This window comes from Rhodotorula toruloides, assembly GCF_000320785.1.
Source record: "Rhodotorula toruloides NP11 unplaced genomic scaffold Scaffold3, whole genome shotgun sequence".
NCBI classification, from domain to species: domain Eukaryota; kingdom Fungi; phylum Basidiomycota; class Microbotryomycetes; order Sporidiobolales; family Sporidiobolaceae; genus Rhodotorula; species Rhodotorula toruloides.
The window spans coordinates 389,353-406,171 of NW_015622963.1; the positions used below are offsets into that span (position 1 = coordinate 389,353).

General features: G+C 61.9%; 6 protein-coding genes across 6 annotated transcripts; 4 read left to right on the forward strand and 2 right to left on the reverse strand.

Annotated features, from left to right (window-relative positions):
• Positions 1 to 94: 94 nt before the first annotated feature.
• Positions 95 to 1,485, forward strand: RHTO_04722 (nicotinamide N-methyltransferase, putative; the record flags this gene model as incomplete). Its single annotated transcript, XM_016418386.1, has 4 exons — positions 95 to 163; positions 228 to 534; positions 605 to 626; positions 705 to 1,485. 4 exons carry the CDS (start codon positions 95 to 97, stop codon positions 1,483 to 1,485), a joined length of 1,179 nt encoding a protein of 392 aa, XP_016275662.1.
• A 156-nt stretch (positions 1,486 to 1,641) lies between these two features.
• RHTO_04723 (uncharacterized protein) lies at positions 1,642 to 2,982 on the reverse strand (the record flags this gene model as incomplete). The annotated part of the gene is made up of 1 exon (XM_016418387.1): positions 1,642 to 2,982. One exon carries the CDS (start codon positions 2,980 to 2,982, stop codon positions 1,642 to 1,644), a length of 1,341 nt encoding a protein of 446 aa, XP_016275663.1.
• A 357-nt stretch (positions 2,983 to 3,339) lies between these two features.
• On the forward strand, positions 3,340 to 6,283 carry RHTO_04724 (regulator of chromosome condensation family protein; the record flags this gene model as incomplete). The annotated part of the gene is made up of 13 exons (XM_016418388.1): positions 3,340 to 3,379; positions 3,637 to 3,652; positions 3,773 to 3,835; positions 3,895 to 3,938; positions 4,000 to 4,056; positions 4,112 to 4,569; positions 4,691 to 4,856; positions 4,922 to 5,118; positions 5,179 to 5,349; positions 5,411 to 5,896; positions 5,964 to 6,021; positions 6,079 to 6,192; positions 6,255 to 6,283. 13 exons carry the CDS (start codon positions 3,340 to 3,342, stop codon positions 6,281 to 6,283), a joined length of 1,899 nt encoding a protein of 632 aa, XP_016275664.1.
• A 283-nt stretch (positions 6,284 to 6,566) lies between these two features.
• Positions 6,567 to 9,688, forward strand: RHTO_04725 (elongation factor G; the record flags this gene model as incomplete). The annotated part of the gene is made up of 13 exons (XM_016418389.1): positions 6,567 to 6,852; positions 6,942 to 7,169; positions 7,225 to 7,313; positions 7,387 to 7,463; positions 7,522 to 7,626; positions 7,689 to 7,739; positions 7,795 to 7,945; positions 8,006 to 8,476; positions 8,537 to 8,680; positions 8,741 to 9,040; positions 9,101 to 9,418; positions 9,479 to 9,536; positions 9,597 to 9,688. The coding sequence occupies 13 exons, from the start codon at positions 6,567 to 6,569 to the stop codon at positions 9,686 to 9,688; spliced, it is 2,370 nt and encodes a 789-aa protein (XP_016275665.1).
• A 378-nt stretch (positions 9,689 to 10,066) lies between these two features.
• On the reverse strand, positions 10,067 to 12,201 carry RHTO_04726 (Ysc84 actin-binding domain protein; the record flags this gene model as incomplete). Its single annotated transcript, XM_016418390.1, has 7 exons — positions 10,067 to 10,992; positions 11,043 to 11,146; positions 11,204 to 11,339; positions 11,398 to 11,494; positions 11,554 to 11,618; positions 11,679 to 11,949; positions 12,016 to 12,201. The coding sequence occupies 7 exons, from the start codon at positions 12,199 to 12,201 to the stop codon at positions 10,067 to 10,069; spliced, it is 1,785 nt and encodes a 594-aa protein (XP_016275666.1).
• An 891-nt stretch (positions 12,202 to 13,092) lies between these two features.
• Positions 13,093 to 15,322, forward strand: RHTO_04727 (MFS transporter, siderochrome-iron transporter; the record flags this gene model as incomplete). The annotated part of the gene is made up of 7 exons (XM_016418391.1): positions 13,093 to 13,428; positions 13,508 to 13,850; positions 13,910 to 14,164; positions 14,268 to 14,448; positions 14,505 to 14,815; positions 14,880 to 14,898; positions 14,962 to 15,322. 7 exons carry the CDS (start codon positions 13,093 to 13,095, stop codon positions 15,320 to 15,322), a joined length of 1,806 nt encoding a protein of 601 aa, XP_016275667.1.
• Positions 15,323 to 16,819: the final 1,497 nt, after the last annotated feature.

Consider the following 16,819-nt stretch of genomic DNA (forward strand, 5'->3'; position numbering starts at 1 on the left):
GCAGATCATCCAGCATCTCTCTGCCTTGCCCGAGGAGTTCCCTTTCACTCCTCCATCACACCATGCTCGTCCGACCCCGCTGCGACCGCTCGCGATGACTCGAACACGCCCTTCTGTGAACTTGCCAGCTGGCTCGGTGCTCGTCGAGGACGTAGACGAAGAAGTACGCCCTCTCCTCCCCACCGAACCCGAGGCGAGCTCACCCGCCTCTCACACGCGCTGGACAGATCTTTGCGCTCGTGACGAGAAAGTTGCAGCTCTCCTATGCGCCAGGGACTACAGCGCAAGACGAAGAGCGGCCGTCTGAAGGAGGACTGGGGTTCCATTCCTCCAAGGACGAGGTCCTCCCTCTCTCTCTCACCGTCCGCAACCCCTGGGCGGACGCGAATGGGTCTGATGCGGTCAAGAGCAGGGTGAAGAAGGCTGCGAAAGGTTTGGCCGGACGAAAGGGCGACATGGCGAGGCAGGAAGTGACTGTCGAGGTAGAGGTGCATCAATCTTTGGGCGACTTGCGCAACAGGAAGGGCGATACAGGTGCGTCAGAGAGAGCACTCTTGAGTCCCTCGTGCTCGCGCAGGCGCTGACGAAATCTACGCTGCGGTAGGGTCGGTTCTCTGGCGCATCAGGTGCGTCGAGGCGTACTTCCTTCGGCTCTTCAGGTCTGGACACCGCAAGAGCTGATGGAGAAGCTGTGCTGCTCGCAGTCTGCACCTTGCCCGCTATCTCCTCCAGCAACACCACTTCCCTCACCCCTCTCATCCTCCGCTCCTCCCCTCGTTCTCCTCCTCGACCATCCTCGAACTCGGTTCCGGAACTGGGTTCCTCGGAATCGCACTGCGTGACATCTACTCGCAATCGACGCCGAAAGGCCGATGGATCTTCTCGGACCAGCTGGCGAACCTCCCGCTCGTCGTGCGCAACTTGCGCGCAAAAGGGCTGATGGATCCGCCTACTTCGCCTCCTTCTCGCGCGACACCTCTTCCTTCTCAGCGACACTCGACGCGCCCTACGTCTGCTTCGCATGCACCTCGCAAGCCGAAGACGGAGCAAGCGCCTGTTGAGGTGCTGGAGCTAGACTGGCTCGTCGAAGCAGCCGCATGGGACCGACACCCTCACTCTCTATACTCGGCTACCTCCCCTGCAGCCTCTCACGCCGCCCACCCACCGCTCCCCTCCCCTCCCTCCCTGATCCTCGCCTCAGATTGCATCTACAACCCCTCCCTCTCCGCACCCCTAGCCAAGACCATCCTGCGCCACGCCGGTCCCGACACTATCGTACTCGTAGCCAGCGAAATACGGGACGAAGAACCGCTGGAGGAGTTTCTGAGGGCTTGGAAGGAGGAGGGGGGAGAGAGGTGGAGGGTTTGGAGGGTGGGTTGGGAGGAGGACGGGAGGGAGGGGGGCGAGTTGCGAGGGGGACGGTATGTGGTTTGGGTTGGGTGGCGGGAGCGAGCGGCGGAGGGAGGGCCTGAGGAGGAGACGTAGAAGCGTAGAGTTGGGATGCACTGCGCCCATGCGCTCATGGGTCTCTCGCTCGCACCGAGAGAGAGAAGTCAACGGCCGTATATGCTGCATTGTCTGTCGCAAAACCACGCTACCTCCTCACGCCAACCGACCTCACAGCAACCGTCCTCCCGCCGCTCACTCAAACAACCTCTCGACGTCCTCCCTACTCTCCACCTTGACCCTCCTCCCCGCACTCGGACTCTCCTGCACGCTATGCCTCGCCTCGTAAGCCACCAACGCACCCTGCACTTGATCCTTAACCGCTCCCGCCTCTCCCTGCGTAGGGGTGTGCGCGCCAAACGACCGCCTCAAAATCGAGGCTGCTTCGTCCGCTGCTGCATTCTGGGAGTGCTTGAGTGCTGAAGAGGGAGTTTGGGGAGTTGGTGGATGAGGGGAAGCGAGGGCGGAGGAACGGAAGGGCGAGGAAGGGGTGGAGAGGTTTGTGCGCAGGCGGGAGGTGGTGGGTGAGTTTGCTGCCGAGGGGGATTCGAGAACGGATGGGGAGGGACGAGTTTTGGGCGACGAACGGGCGGGGGAGGAAAGCGATGCGGAGGACGACGAAGGACGGATGGGACCTGGTCGTGCGGGGGACGAGAACGGCGCGACGGTCGTCGATGCGGGGAGGGACGAGAGCGTGTTGAGAGTCTTGAGCGAGTCGATGATGTTGTAGCACAGGACGAGGAGGAGGACCGTCTCGCATATGTGTAGCGGGGTGTCAAGGCCGGGTGCGAAGGCGACGAGGTGGCCCGCCGCGAAACGGTAGAGCGTTGTCCGGCTCGAGACCCACCACGCGACGAGGAGGACGGCATTCACTCGCAACCGGTGCGCGGCCTCGCCCCGACCGAGAGGAACAGTCTCGAGTTTCTTCTTGACGTCTTGAGCGACCGCTTCGGCGTGGTGGACGCGATCCTGCACGGCGTGGACGGCCAACGAGGACGTGTGCGCGAGGGCGGACTGGACTTTGTGAGGTGTCGCAGCGAGGTTGGGAAAGTGCAACTGAGCGGGTCGCTGCTGGTCCTGGCCCTGGCTCTGCCCAGAAGCGCTACTCCCACCGCCGTCCTGCTGTCGCGGAGGAGTCGCGACTGCGCCCTTCCCGTACCCGAATCCGCTGCCGCCGCTCGCATTGGCCGCCGCCGTCTTGAGCAACGAAGGCGAGCCGTGGCTCCTCGGCGGGGTCGCCCATCCCTGTATCCGGCTCGACGGGGCAGACGAGTACCCTGCCGCGTTCGTCTGTGCAGGGGAGAACCTCACTGCCTTGCCAGCGGACCCAAACGCAGAGGTTGTCGTGCGGACGGGTACGTTCTGCGGGTTGAACGAGAGAGGCTGGACGGTGGTTGTTGTGGATGAGGATGCGGGGATGGACTGTGCGAGCTGGGCCGTGCCGAGAAAGGTGCTCGAGGAGAGAGGGGACGAGCGCCGGTCGAGAGGCGAGGGGGTGTGGAGGAGACTGGTCGACGACCCGAACGAGCGGTCCATCGTGGGCGGTCCTTTGGGGGCTCAGTCGGTCTAGCAGGCGTGTCTGGCTCGTCCCAGCGTACGATCACCCGTCGCAGGCGACTCGAGGGGCCGTTTCGAGCGAGTGACGACCTGGAGGAAGGGGAGGCGAGTTTGGAGGCTGCGGGTGTCGCTGGCGGGTCGTTCGAAGGCGTGTGTAGAGCGTCCGTGTCCAGTGACCGTGTATACACCCTTGAGACCCTTTCCTGCTGCACACAGAGCGAGTTACTGTCGCGGTAAGCCTTTGTTGGCGTGCGAGCGATTCGAACTTGTCCGCGCGGCCTTTGGCGTCTGGCCCAACCCGCGCGCAGTACTACAAACCCGCTTACCGCGCTCAGTATGGCAGCGCCTACTCGCATCGAACACCCCTGGGGTCGCCGTACGTACTCCGCTTCCACTCGTCCTCGTCGTGCCGCTCTGCGCAGCCTGTCACACTCGCACAACAACGCGCCGCGCACAACACACGCGGCCTCGTTTACCAGCCCCAGACGCTTGCACGAGGACAGGCGCGCGCGACGTTGACTTCCCCTCTCCGCGTCGTCCGCTCGTCCGCTCGCTTCGCACTCGTCGCTCATTGCCCGCTTCACGGACTGACTGGCTTCGTTGCTGGCTGTTCGCTGCTCGTCAATACTGCAGTCTTGATTGCAGGAGGGTGCGCCGCGTTCTCCTTCCGTCACCTTGAACGAAACTGACCTTCCTCGTCCTCCCACTCGATTTGCGACACGCTCCCTCCCGTCCCCTGCGGTGTCCTGCGCCCTTCCCAACGCCGCAGAACCGACTTTGCGACCCTCGGACGCAAGGACAAGTCGGGCAAGAACGTCGTCAACCCGCTCAGGTTGGTCTTGCTCCGCTCGCACTCCCCTTGAACTCGCTGACGCTTCGCCTGCTGGACAGGCCTGATCTCCCTGCGGCTCACATCGTCCGCAATGTCGCCAACAGTGCGTCGCCAGCCATCCGGTCGAGTTTGGCGCGGCGGCTGACCTCGACTGTCGCTCGCAGTCAAATTCACTCGCGTCTTCACGTCGCACTCGGGTGCTCATGCCGTCGCATTGACCCGTACGTTCTCACTGACAATCAGCGAATTCCTCCCACCTACCGTTTGCGCCCGCAGTGGACGGCCAGGCCTACCTCTTCGGCCGGAACGAGCACCACCAACTCTCCCACCCTCTCCCCGCCTCCTTCACGACCCCGCAACTCGGATCCGACGACATCCCCTCCCCAACACCCGCCGCACCATTCCCCTTCCCCCTCCGTTCCCTGCCCGACTCGAACGCCCCTCCCGCTCTCAAGGCGCAGAAGATCGTCCACGCCGCGTGCGGGAGGGGACATACCCTCCTCGTCACTGATTCAGGCGAGGCCTGGTCCGCGGGATGGAACGTAGTAGGCCAATGCGGGCACTCGGAAGAGCGCGAGCACGTCAGTTCGTGGAGGCGCATCAAGGGCGGTGGGATCGAGGAGGAGAAGGTTGTGCAGGTCAGCGCGGGGACGAACCATTCGCTTTTGTTGGCGGAGAGTGGGAGGGTCTTTGCGGTTGGGACGGGCGAGAAGGGCGTGCTTGGGAATGGAAAGGTGTGTCTCGAATTCCCTTCGCTCGACCGCTTTGCTTCGACCCCGTCGACTTCGTCGCGCTCGTTGTATTGGCGCTGAGCGATGAGTGAACCTAAAGCTGACGCACCTCCCGCACCAACAGACAGGCGAGCACATCACCGGCTCGCGCGTCCTCTTCATCGTCCAGAGCGAGCCGCTCCTCGTCGAAGGCGCCATCAAGGGCAAGAAGATCGTTCAGATCACCAGCGGACAGCAGCATAACGTTGCGCTTGATGAGGACGGGTATGCATACTCGTGGGGCTTTGGCGGTTCGTCCTATTTCTTGTGTCTATGTCCTCTGCGTCCATGTGAGCTAATGAAGCGCGTCGAGCAGGTCTCGGCCGCCTCGGACTCGGCGCACAGATCGACTCGCTCACGCCCTCCCTGATCCCCTACTTCTCCGGCTCGAACGTCCTCACTCGCTGCAAGAAGATCGCGGCAGGGTCGACCAACACGCTCTTCATCGACAACCAGGAGGGCGTGTTGCTTTGCGGGAAGTGGAAGACGAGCGGTGATGGGAGTGCGGGGCAGGTGCGTTCGCTCGCCTCGTTTCGACGCTCGGGCGGCACTGACTGGAGTCGTCGGTCGAAGCCCTGGATGCAACCTCGCTACGTGCAGGACATCATGGGCTACAAATGCACGCTCATCTCGTCCGGCGGCGTGACGCTCTTCGTACATGCCAACGACCCGAAGGAGGGAGAGTTCACGGTTAGTTGGGGCCAGAACGCGCAGTATGGCGAGTTGGCGCTCGGGCAAGGGGCGGTGCGTTCATTTCGCTGTATCTTTCAGAGGTGGGAGCTGATGCAGGCAACGACGCGAGCAGCCCAAGTCCGCGACCAAGCCGCAGCGGATCGAGTACCTCGACGGGATCGAGATGCTCGACATTGCTGCCGGCCAGTCGACTACCTTCTTCATCGCGCGTCCGCCGCCTACGCAGGCTGCGAAGGACGAAGCGAAAGCGATCATTGATGCGCCGACGCCTCCTCCCGCCGCTCCTGCTCCCGCCGCCGAACCAGCTCCCGCCACCGAAGCAGCCCCAGCACCCGCCATCAAGCCCACCTTCGACATCTCCGGCTTCGGTTTCTCCTTCGGCTCCTCCGCCTCCCCTCTTCCCTCGAAACCTCCCTCTCCCGCACCGACTGACTCAGCGGCAGGCAAGAAGCGTGCAGCGGGGATCAGCAGGACGCAGCAAGGTGCTTGGGAGGAGTTGGCGAGGTGGCCGATGGTGCTCGAGACGACGGACAATTGTAGGGTGTGTGGAGGGTATGAGGCGGATGAGGACAAGGGCGAGATTCTTGAGTGCGAGAAGGTATGTTCACCTTTCCGTGCCGCTGGAACTGCTTGTGGGACTGACGGTTGACGAGCGTTCCTCACAGTGCGAAGGCGCCTTCCATGCGGGCTGCCTCAACCCGCCGCTGCAAGGCGTTCCCGACGGTCCGTCCCGTCTCCTCAGTCTTCCATCGGCGTATCCCTTGACGTTTCCGTTACCAGGCGAGTGGTTCTGCCCGGACTGCGACGTTGAACCGTCAGCCGCTGCTGCTGCGGAAGACGAGGAGGAGGAAGAACCCGTCCAGGCGGGCAAGAAGCGCAAGGCGGGCGGCGCAGGTGGGTCTCCTTCTTTCCTCGCTGCTATCGACACTTTGTGCTGACCTGTAAGCCTTCCGCAGCCGCTGGACCGGGCAAGAAGCGCAAGTAAAGGCGCAGGACGGAGGACGGACGAGGTCGATACCCCCCGCTTGGTTTCGGTTGCAGTTCCGCTTGCTTGTAGTCGTGTCGTGCCATCATACCCGTTGTCACCAGCTCCTACTAGCGAGTATTGGAGGAGATCAAGTTGTCTTTGCCGGAGGACTCCGCCGCGACTTTCTTTCGACGCCCGCCTCGCTCGCCACTGTGCTCGCTGCGCTCCGCTAAAAGGCCAGGTCGACTGGTCCATACCCAGATACCCTTTATCCCGGCGCACCCACTCCCTCGCGCGAGCTATGCTGCGATCCGCCGCCTCCTCCCTCCGCGCTCAACTCCCTCGAGCATCTCGCTCGCTCGCGCCCTCCCGCACAGCCGCAGCGCGCTCGCTCGCCGCCCAGTCGACTCGCACGCCTCGGGTCGCCCTCCAGCGCCGTTCGTTCGCCGCCTCGGCGTTGAGGAGCGATGAGGGAGGGAAGCCTCAACCGGTGCAGCCTCTCGCGGCCAAGTTCCCGCTCTCCGACGAGGACAGGACTCGATTGACGAGGTTGAGGAACGTCGGAATTAGTGCTCATATTGATTCGGGTGCGTCGGAAGTCCTTGCGAGGTCGGGCGGATCCTTCTCGGACGGTCGGGCTGACTTTCGGGATCTCGCGGTGGCTTGTTCTGCGCAGGCAAGACGACTTTGACGGAGCGTATCTTGTTCTACACCGGTCGCGTCGCCTCTATTCACGAGGTCCGTGGTCGGGACGGTGTCGGCGCCAAGATGGACTCGATGGAGCTGGAGCGTGAGAAGGGCATTACTATCCAGAGTGCCGCGACGTTCGCAGACTGGGAGGTCAAGCAGGCGGCGGACAAGGAGAAGGAGGGCAAGTACAGCATCAACATCATCGACACGCCGGGTGAGTCCTCCTACCTTCGCTTGCACTGGAGGTTATGCTGATCCGCCTTTCGCAGGTCACGTCGACTTTACTATCGAGGTCGAGCGTGCTCTTCGTGTCCTTGACGGAGCCGTCCTCGTTCTCTGCGCGGTCTCGGGTGTTCAGGTGCGCCTTGCCGCTTCTTTACTCAATTCGTTGGCTCCTTCCGCTCTTGCTGACCTTTTCCGCCGTGATCCAGTCCCAAACGATCACCGTCGACCGCCAAATGCGTCGCTACAACGTCCCTCGTCTCTCCTTCATCAACAAGATGGACCGGTGCGAGGCATTTCTCCTCCATCGCGTCGGAAAGCCGCTGACTTAGCCTGCTCCGCAGCGCCGGCGCCAACCCTGAGCGAGTGCTCAACCAGATCCGGCAGAAGCTGCGCATGAAGGCGGCCATGGTCACCATGCCGATGGGTGCTGAGGCTGACTTCGCTGGGTGCGTTTCTCCCGCTCGATCGCTCGTCTGGCTGCATTGACTGACCGTCGAATCCTTTTCAGCGTCGTCGACCTCGTTCAGATGAAGGCTGTCTTCAACGAGGGCGAGAAGGGGTGAGTTGTGCAGTTCTCAGACAGATCATCTCTCGCTGACAGCTTCTCCCTACAGTATCACCGTTCGCCAGGACGAGATTCCGGCAGAGTACGTCGAGGCGGCTAAGGCGAAGCGTGCGGAGCTTGTTGAGACGCTCGCCGAGGTGGACGACGAGATTGCGGATGCGTGGCTCGAGGAGCGGGAAATCACGCCGGTTGAGATGGCTGTACGTTTTTCCGAGCTTCCGAGGCTTGCAATCCGCACGCTGACGGGGCTCCTTGCGCAGAACGCCGTCCGCCGCGCGACGATCGCCCTCAAGTTTACCCCCGTCTTCACTGGCTCCGCACTCGCCAACAAGTCCGTCCAGCCCGTACTCGACGGCGTCTGTCTCTACCTTCCCACGCCCAACGAGGTCCCCGCAGTCGCGACCAACATGGAGGCGCCGCAAGACCCGCCTCAGACTCTCTCGCCGACCTCGAAGGCGCCGCTCGTCTCGCTCGCGTTCAAGCTCGAAGAGGGTCGCTACGGCCAGCTCACCTACATCAGGGTCTACCAGGGCACGCTGAGGAAGGGCGCCGTCATCACCAACGTCCGTACCGGCAAGAAGGTCAAGGTTCCCCGGTTGGTGCGAATGCACTCGGACGAGATGGAGGACGTCGACAGTATCGGTGCTGGCGAGATCTGCGCCATGTTCGGTGTCGAGTGCTCGTCGGGCGACACCTTCTCGGACCAGCCTGGAGGCGGCGGTTTCACTATGGTGCGTCGCGGTCCTCACAATGCAGCTGTCTTTCTTGCTGAACTGTTTCTTCGTGAATAGACCCAGATGTTCGTCCCTGAGCCCGTCATCTCGCTCGCCATCCGCCCGAAGGGTCAGGAAACACCCAACTTTTCGCGCGCTCTCAACCGTTTCCAGAAGGAGGACCCGACCTTCCGCGTCCACGTTGATGCCGAGTCGCAGGAGGTGAGCAGCTGTCTACCGCATCTTGCGCCTCTCGATGACTGACCGCCTCTCGCCGCGCAGACCATCATCTCCGGCATGGGCGAGCTCCACCTCGACATCTACGTCGAACGCATGCGCCGCGAGTACAACACCGAGTGCATCACCGGCAAGCCTCGCGTCGCCTTCCGCGAGACCATCACACAGGCCGTGCCGTTCAACTACACCCACAAGAAGCAGTCGGGCGGTGCTGGACAGTACGGAAAGGTTGTCGGCCGCCTTGAGCCGATGGAGATGGACCCCGAGACGGGCAAGGACACGGCGTTCGAGAGTGTCGTCATCGGTGGAAACATCCCGACTGGCTACATCCCCGCCGTTCAGAAGGTGCGTTGCGGCAATCCTCTAGATTGTGAATGACTCGCCTGACCTTGCTTGTGTCTGCAGGGATTCAACGACGCTCTCGAGCGCGGTATCCTCACCGGTCACCAGATCTGCGGTGTCAAGATGGTCCTCGAGGACGGAGCCGCCCACCAGGTCGATTCGTCCGAACTTGCTTTCCGTCTCGCTGCGCAGGGCGCTTTCCGCGAGGCCTTCCCCAAGGCTGCACCCGTCGTCCTCGAGCCCATCATGAAGGTCGAGATCATCGCGCCTGCCGAGTTCCAGGGCAATGTCATCGGCGGAATCAACCAGCGCATGGGCAGCATCGTCGACACCGAGGTTCGCGATGAGGAATTCACCGTCATCTGCGAGGTCCCGCTCAACGTGCGCCGCTTCCACCCTTTTCGTTGTCCATCTGTGACCTGACACGTACCCGCTTCGTAGGCCATGTTCGGCTACGCCAGCCAGTTGCGAGGAATGACACAGGGCAAGGGAGAGTTCTGTACGTCCGCTACCTCCTCCTTGGCAGTCGTCCTCCCGCTAATGGATGTTCCATTCGCAGCGATGGAGTATCTCCGCCACGCAGCCGTCCAGCCCGGCGTCCAGAAGGAGATGGAGGCCGCTCACCGCGCTTTCATTGGCCGCAAGTCATAGACGTTTCTCACTCTCTTTCCGCTCGTTGTACCTATCCCCTTTCTCCTGGTTGTCGTTACGTTCCATTCCCTCGCGTTTCCTCGGGCTCGCTCAGAAGCGGCCTTCTTGCACGTAGACCTGTCTCGCTAGATGTCCGAACGATCCCTACACACCACTCGAACCTTGTCCGGTCTATCTCACCATCGCAACGCAGTCAGGATCTTAGCAATTGTTCTCCTCGCCGTCGCGAGAAGGAGACGACTATAGGCGAATCGCTCCATTTGCCTCAGCTCGTTGTTCGGCTCGTTGGAGCGTAACCTGCTCAGTCTAAACAGTCACAATGCAATGCGCGGGTCTGCTCGAGCTACAAGGGGTCCCAGTGTCTGGTTTAGCGCCGCTTCAGTCCTTCTTCTCCTCGTCGCCCTTCGACTCGGACTCTCCGTCACCCTCACCCTCCTTCGCCTGTTCCTCGTCAGCTGGCGAACCTTCCGCCTCACCTTGTGCGGCCTCTCCATCTTCATGCCCTTCTTCCGCCGTCTTCGTCTCCTCGCTTCCCTGCTGCACAGCAGGACTACCCGGCCTCGGGCTCCCCGTCGTCCCAATCCTCGGCGTCCTCCGCGGCGGCACAGGCGGCTTCTCCCCCTGCCCAACCCTCGGACTACCCTTCGTCGAGCCCCGCCTGCTCACGCTCGCCTCCTCGACTTGCTTGAGAGCCGGTGACGCGAATTTCGCGCTGGGCGAGTCGGGCGGGTGCTCGACTTCGTCGCTCAAGACGGCGCTTGTTGCTTGAATCGAGAGAAGCGATAAGCTCGGGCGACTGCCTGGGCTGGCCGTCAACTCTGGCGTCGCTGAGCCCGTCCCGCCCGTCTGGGCAGTCGACTCCGCTTCTTCCGGATCACCTTCGCCATACCGTTCATCAACAACTAGAAGCGGATCCTCCGCGCGAGACTTGAGGTTGATAGACGGATCTTCGATGCCGAAAGACCGCATCGCCTCTTCCATCTCTCGCCGCGCAGCGAGGTCTTCGTCATCGAGCTCTTCTTTCGGCAGTCGACGGCGAGACGAGGGCGACGTGGCGGAGGGAGAGGTCTGGTTGGGTTGGGAGGATGAGCCGGCGCGTGGACGGGAGAAATAGGAGAGGAACGAGGTGCCGGATGAAGCTGTCGAGCGGGTGACGAGCGGGGGAGGGGAGACGTGAGGTGGCGAAGGAGCGGATGAAGCGAGAGTGGGAGAAGTAGCGGGAGAGGCGGCGGCTGGGTCGGGCGAGAGGAAGGTTTCGCTCGAGGAGGGGCCAAGCGGGATGAGGTCGTTCTGGAAGTCGAGGCCTGCACAAGGGATGTCAGCGATGTCACAAGTCGACCAGCGAAGGACACACCTTCTGCTGCTGCGACAGTGTGATGCAAGCCTTCGGACCAGCCTGGCGCCTCGACCGAACCCTCGAGGACCTCGCGCGGCGAAACGAGCCGGCCGTAGGCCGACCTGGGAGAGAAGCCACCGTCAGCGTGAACGCAGCAGCGAGCGGGCGAAACAGCGCACGAGTTGTCCTCCGATCTTTGCTCGAGAACGGCGCCTTCGAGCTGAAGAGGCTGATACAGCGCCTTGTTCTTCGCGTATACCCAGATAGCCGCCGCCTGCATCTTTTCCTCGAGCATCATGCCGTTGCCGACGGGGCCTGCAAACAGACAGCTGGTGAACGGGAAGATGAGGAGCGACGCGGTGAGAAGACGAACCGCTAGAGACGCTCAAGTCGCCGCCCAAGAAAACGGGTAGGTCAAAGAGGGACTGGACGGTCGTGTTGCTTCGGAGAACGAGCATCACATCGTAGACCTGCGCAGAAGGACCACTCAGCAACGAGTCGCGACTGCAGAAGGCGAAGGATCGCCCACGTCTTTGTCCAACTCCTCGCCGAGCAGCAACTTCTCCAGCACGACCGCGCAAGGAGGCGACCAGCCTGTTAGGATGCGGGATCAGCCTGTGTAGAGACGCGCTACTTGTCAAGAACGGTACGCACGCCCGTCTTGCGACCTCGCCAGCATGACACCGTTTCCAGCGGCCTCTCCCTCCGTTCCCGACTTCTTCAACACCGTCAAAACGACAAGACCCTGAGCCGCTGCAACGACTTCTGTCGGAACCTTGCGCAGGATGACCTGGCTCTTTCGTCGCTCGTCGAGCGAGATCTCGGTCGGCAAGTCGGCAGCGTCGAGGGTGAAGGTGCGGACTATCCGGGCTGCTCGTGCGCATTCGTCGGGAAGGGATAGGGGACCGAGAGAATCGTTTCGAGCCTGAGAGACGGGAACAATGATCAGCGTGACGACTTTCGGCTCTAGGCGTGAGAGAGCGCGGCGCACCTTCTCTGCAGCCTTGCTCGTGAATAATCCTGTCCTCGCCGCATCGAGCGCTCCAATAGTCGACGAGCGAGCCCTGTCCCAGATTGACGGTCGCGGCGGAGCGAGGCTGGTAGACGATACGGCAGCTGCGGGGGAAGGCTGTCGTGGCGGCAACGGAGGCGGAGTCTTAGCCTCGACCTCCTCCATCGTTCAGGCGGCTTCGCAGGTCCTAGTCGAGCGAGAACGACGAGAGGCGAGGTCGGGACGTGTGGGGTTCGAGGGGGAGGGAGAAGGGCGAGGGTCCGCTCAGGGTGGCGCTGCTGCCTGTCAATGCGCTCAAGCAAGCCACAAACTCTGTCCGGACGAGCAACAGCGACAAGTCAAGCGAGCAGCAGTGAAGGGTCGCTGGTCGAGAGCAGACAGGGGGCGTCGTTCTTCTCCTCGTCACTTTCTCCCTCTGCGACCCGTATATTGAGCTTATGAGCGTACTCTGAAGATAGTTCAGATCGCAGCTCGTCGCCAGTACGCTCGCTGAGCGGCTCCTCCTCCTCCTCGTTGCGAAGTCGACCGTTCTCCTTCCTTTCCCTCGTCCCACGGCTAAGTTACCACAGCCTCGAGCGGGTTGTTGAGGAGTACTTACGATTTATGACAATGCTTGACCATCGACTGGACGTTCAGCACACCCGCCAGACGCCCGTCTTCCGACTGCAGTCCCTCATCAGTTCCGCCGAATTGACGGGCTCTCCTGGCGATACCGACGTCGCTCGCTAGGCTTGCACGCGTGCTTGGATGCTCACAACTGGACGACGTCGCTGCTCGCTTGCCTGCTCGCCCGCCCGCTCGCTGTCTCTGCCGCGACGAGCCCTTCCCCGGCCTTTGAGTGCGGGTTAGCGCCAACCCAAGTCGGCGCCGAGTGCTTGGCCCCGGCGTGATCGTGTCTCGCCGGCTGCACCCGTTTATCTGATGCGAAAAGCTCGTCGCCCTCGCCCCGACTCGCCCGACCGCACCCTCTTTTCCCTCCCTCTCCCTCCCTACTCCTCCCGCCCTCGCTCTCCCACCACCGCCTACTCCCCGCTTCTCTGACACTCGCACAGCACGATGTCGTCTACGCCATCGACTCGTGCTCCCTCACACGAGATCATCGACGAGGAAAAGGCCGACTATGCATCGGCACCTCCGCCTCTCAAGCAAGGCGACGTCGCCGCTGCAGCTCTTGTACCAGCAAAGAGCCGCGGCGTACGACAGATGGAGGCGCTTAGCAACCGCATGTCGCTCACGTATCGCGTCCTGCTGTACGGTGGCTTCGCGCTCCTCGCATACGTGATGTCGCTCGACCAGTACACAAATCGCTCGTACCTCAGCGCCGCTACGTCTGTTTCCTTCGCCGCGCACTCGACCTTGACGACTATTTCGGCGCTCAAGTCCGTCTTCCAGGTGCGCTTTCCTCCGTCGTCGAAATGGTCCTCCTGACGAGATGACGAGAGCGTCCTGATCATCCTTCGCTCGCCTGCAGGCCGTCTCGCAACCTCCTATTGCCAAGATCGCCGACGTCGCAGGCCGCATCGAGTGCTACGCGCTCTGCGTCTTCCTTTACGCACTCGGCTACATCGTCGTCGCTTCGGCACAAAACATCTACGCCTACGCCGCCGGCACCTCGATCAACGTCCTCGGCATCACCGGCCTCTTCCTCCTCCAGAACATCATCATCGCCGACATCTCGTCTCTCCGAAACCGCCTCTTCTGGTCCATCTTTCCGTCAATTCCCGGGACTATCAACGTCTGGGTCAGCGGCAACATTGCGCAGTCGCTGCTTGGCAGAGCAAACCAGGACGCAAGCATGTGGCGATGGGGCATCGGTGAGTGCAACGACTCGCCCTCTTCGATTGGTCTCCGCTGACCAGGGTCCTCTTCGCAGGCATGTTCTGCATCCTGACCCCCGCGCTTGCGGTGCCCGTCATGCTCACGCTCGGCATCGGCATGCGCAAGTCGAAGAAAGCCGTCGAGCCCGTGCCGGTCTCGGACGGCGCACCGAACCGCTCGTTCTGGCAGAAGACCGTCTCAGTTTTCTGGTCGCTCGACATCGTCGGTCTTCTCCTCCTCGTTGGCGGCTTCGGCATGCTCCTTACGATCATCACCATTGCAAACGGAAAAGGCTCGCACTGGAGCGACGGTCAGTACCCTCTTTCCTCGCCTCGCTTCACTCCTGTCATCCAGCTATTCTCGTTCTTTCGTCTTCGCGCTCTCCGGCTCACAGCCTTCATTCTGCCATGCAGCCCACTCGATTGCGCTCCTCACCGTCGGCGGAATCCTCGTCGTTGGCTTCGTCCTCTGGGAACGCTTTGGTGCCCGACACCCGCTCATCCCCTTCACTCTCCTCACCAACCGCACCGTCATCGTCTGCTTCTTCCTCGCCGTCATCCACCCTGCCGCAGGCGGAGTCATCGGATCCTACTTGTGAGTTGCATGCCTTCGCTCGCATCAGCCGTAACTAACGAATCTCCGTTCCGCAGCTACACCTACCTCCTCGTCGCCGGCGACCAGACCACCCTCTCCGCGACGCGCATTACCTCGATCGCCTCCTTCACCGGCACGCTCACCGCAGCCGTGATGGGCATCGTCGTCCGCTACGTCCGCGTCCTCAAGCCCATCATCATCCTCGGCTTCTGCATCGAGGTCCTCGCTTTCGGCCTCATGATTCGCTACCGCGACGCGGGTGCGTCGAAGGGCGACTTGGCGGTCGTCCAGCTCGTTCGTGGGTTCGGCGTCGGGTGCATCGGTTTCCCTGTGCAGGCGGCGATCCAGTCTGTCTCGAAGCACGAGCGTGAGTCGCTTAGCAGCTTGTAAGTGATAGCAGTACGCTGACATCGCTGGTGGATCGCTCGCAGACCTCGGCGCCATCACCGCGTGAGTCGCTCGTTCCGTCTCTTCTCGCCTTCTTTCCTGACAGCCCGCTGTCTCCTCTCACAGTGGCTATCTCACCGTTTACTACCTCGCTGGCGGCGTCGGCAGCGCGATCGGTGGCGGCATCTGGTCGAACTCGGTCCCCGGCAAGATGCAGTCCTACATCTCGAACTCGACCCTCGCCGCACAGGCCTACGCCAACCCGATCGGCCTCATCGCCAAGTATCCTCCCGGCACGCCCGTGCGCGAAGCCATGTCGCGTGCGCATGGCGAGACGCAGCGCATTCTGTCGATTACGGGAACGGCGTTGGCGGCTGTTGGGCTGATTGTGGCGTTCGGGCTCGAGTGGGTCAGGCTGACGGACGACGTTACGCTTGACAAAGTCGAGAAGGCGGGGGATGGCAAGGTTAGCGAGGCGGTCAAGTGAGGATCGTTGTAGAAACGGCAGTTGCGAAGGCCGGCCGCCGTAGAAGTCGTGCAAAAGCAGTCTTTCTTGTCCTCTGCCCCGTCGTACTGCGCGAGGAGAAGCGAAACAAGTGCAGAACAGTGCAGAACTATCGGAAGAAGAACTTCTACCACGACCAACTTTCCCGCTTGAACTCCTCGTGTCTCGACTTCCTCTTCCACCGCACTTCCGTCCTTTCGCCCTCCAGCCTGAACCGAAAGTCGAGAATCCGGGTTGTTGCGCGCAAGAAGACGATGAAGGCGGCAAGGTGAGGGAGTTTGACTGCGAGTGCGCCGACGGACCTCTCTGACATCGCAGCTGCTGACATTTCGGTGTCGCCGAAGCGCGCCCCTCGCAGATGTAATGCGTTCAAAGAGCTGAAGAGTGACAGGAACGATGTCAGGGTGGGCAGGCAGGTCTATTGACGCAGCGAGTCAGCGCGAACCGTCGCAAAGAAGCCTGGGTGAAGCAGGCAACAAGCGTACGTGTACGTTGAGGCCTCCCGTGATGGTGAGTGTACGCATGCGGTAAGGTCTAGTCGGCAACTCCTCCGGTAGTTTAAAGCTTGCGGCTGCTCTGATGTCGAGTTGACGAATCTTGCTGGCGGAAAGGTCCTCGAGGAGGTCCAATAGCTCGAAACCCCGATCGATTCTGTCCCGTGTAGCACCGAGAGTGGCAAAATCGAGCGACAAACGACGTGTCTGGCGGCGAAGGCGATTTCGTGCGTCAGAATCGGGGCGGGCAGGCTATCGAAGAGAACGTACGCACCGGCACCTCCTTCAAGAAGCCCTTGAGGGGTACGACACTGACGCTCTCGTCGCGAGAACGGCCTAGCATTGGTCGAAAACGAAGATGTTCAGCCGACGGAGGGATGCAGATGCCTGCGAGGGTCGACGTTCGCAACTCCAGGAAGCGAATATTCTCTGAACCTCGCTGGATATTGCCGTCATACCATGCTCCCGCATTGACGGCGAGCGAAGTCAAGGCGGGAACATCGACAGCAAGATCGAGGTCCGGGTCGTCTGTGTCGGCGCAGCGCCGAAGGTCGAGATACGAGAGTCGCGGGAGTCGGCGAAGTAGTCGAGTGATTGCTTTGCTGACGGTTCTGGACGAATCCTTGCTAGCCGCCGGGTCGATGTCAAGCGTGAGCGAGGCGATCCCGGCGTAGTGCGCAAGGAGCGTGAGGTAGAGTGTCGGCTCGGGCGAAGTGATGACGATGTCGACAGTCCGCAAAAGATCCTTCACGCCTGGGACTGAAAGCACCCTATTGAGCTAGCTGCCGGTGCTCGCGGACGGCGGCGAGAAGAGGTCGCGGCACCAGATGGGTCGAACGAGGGCGGCGAGGCGTTTGTTGAGTGCAAGACAGTGCGTCGGTATCTGCTGGCGAGTTCCGTCTGTCGCTCGCGACGCTCGCAAGATCTCGTACACTTGGTAGAAGATTGGCGAGAGAAGTTCGTCCGGCGAGTCCAGGAGTCCTCG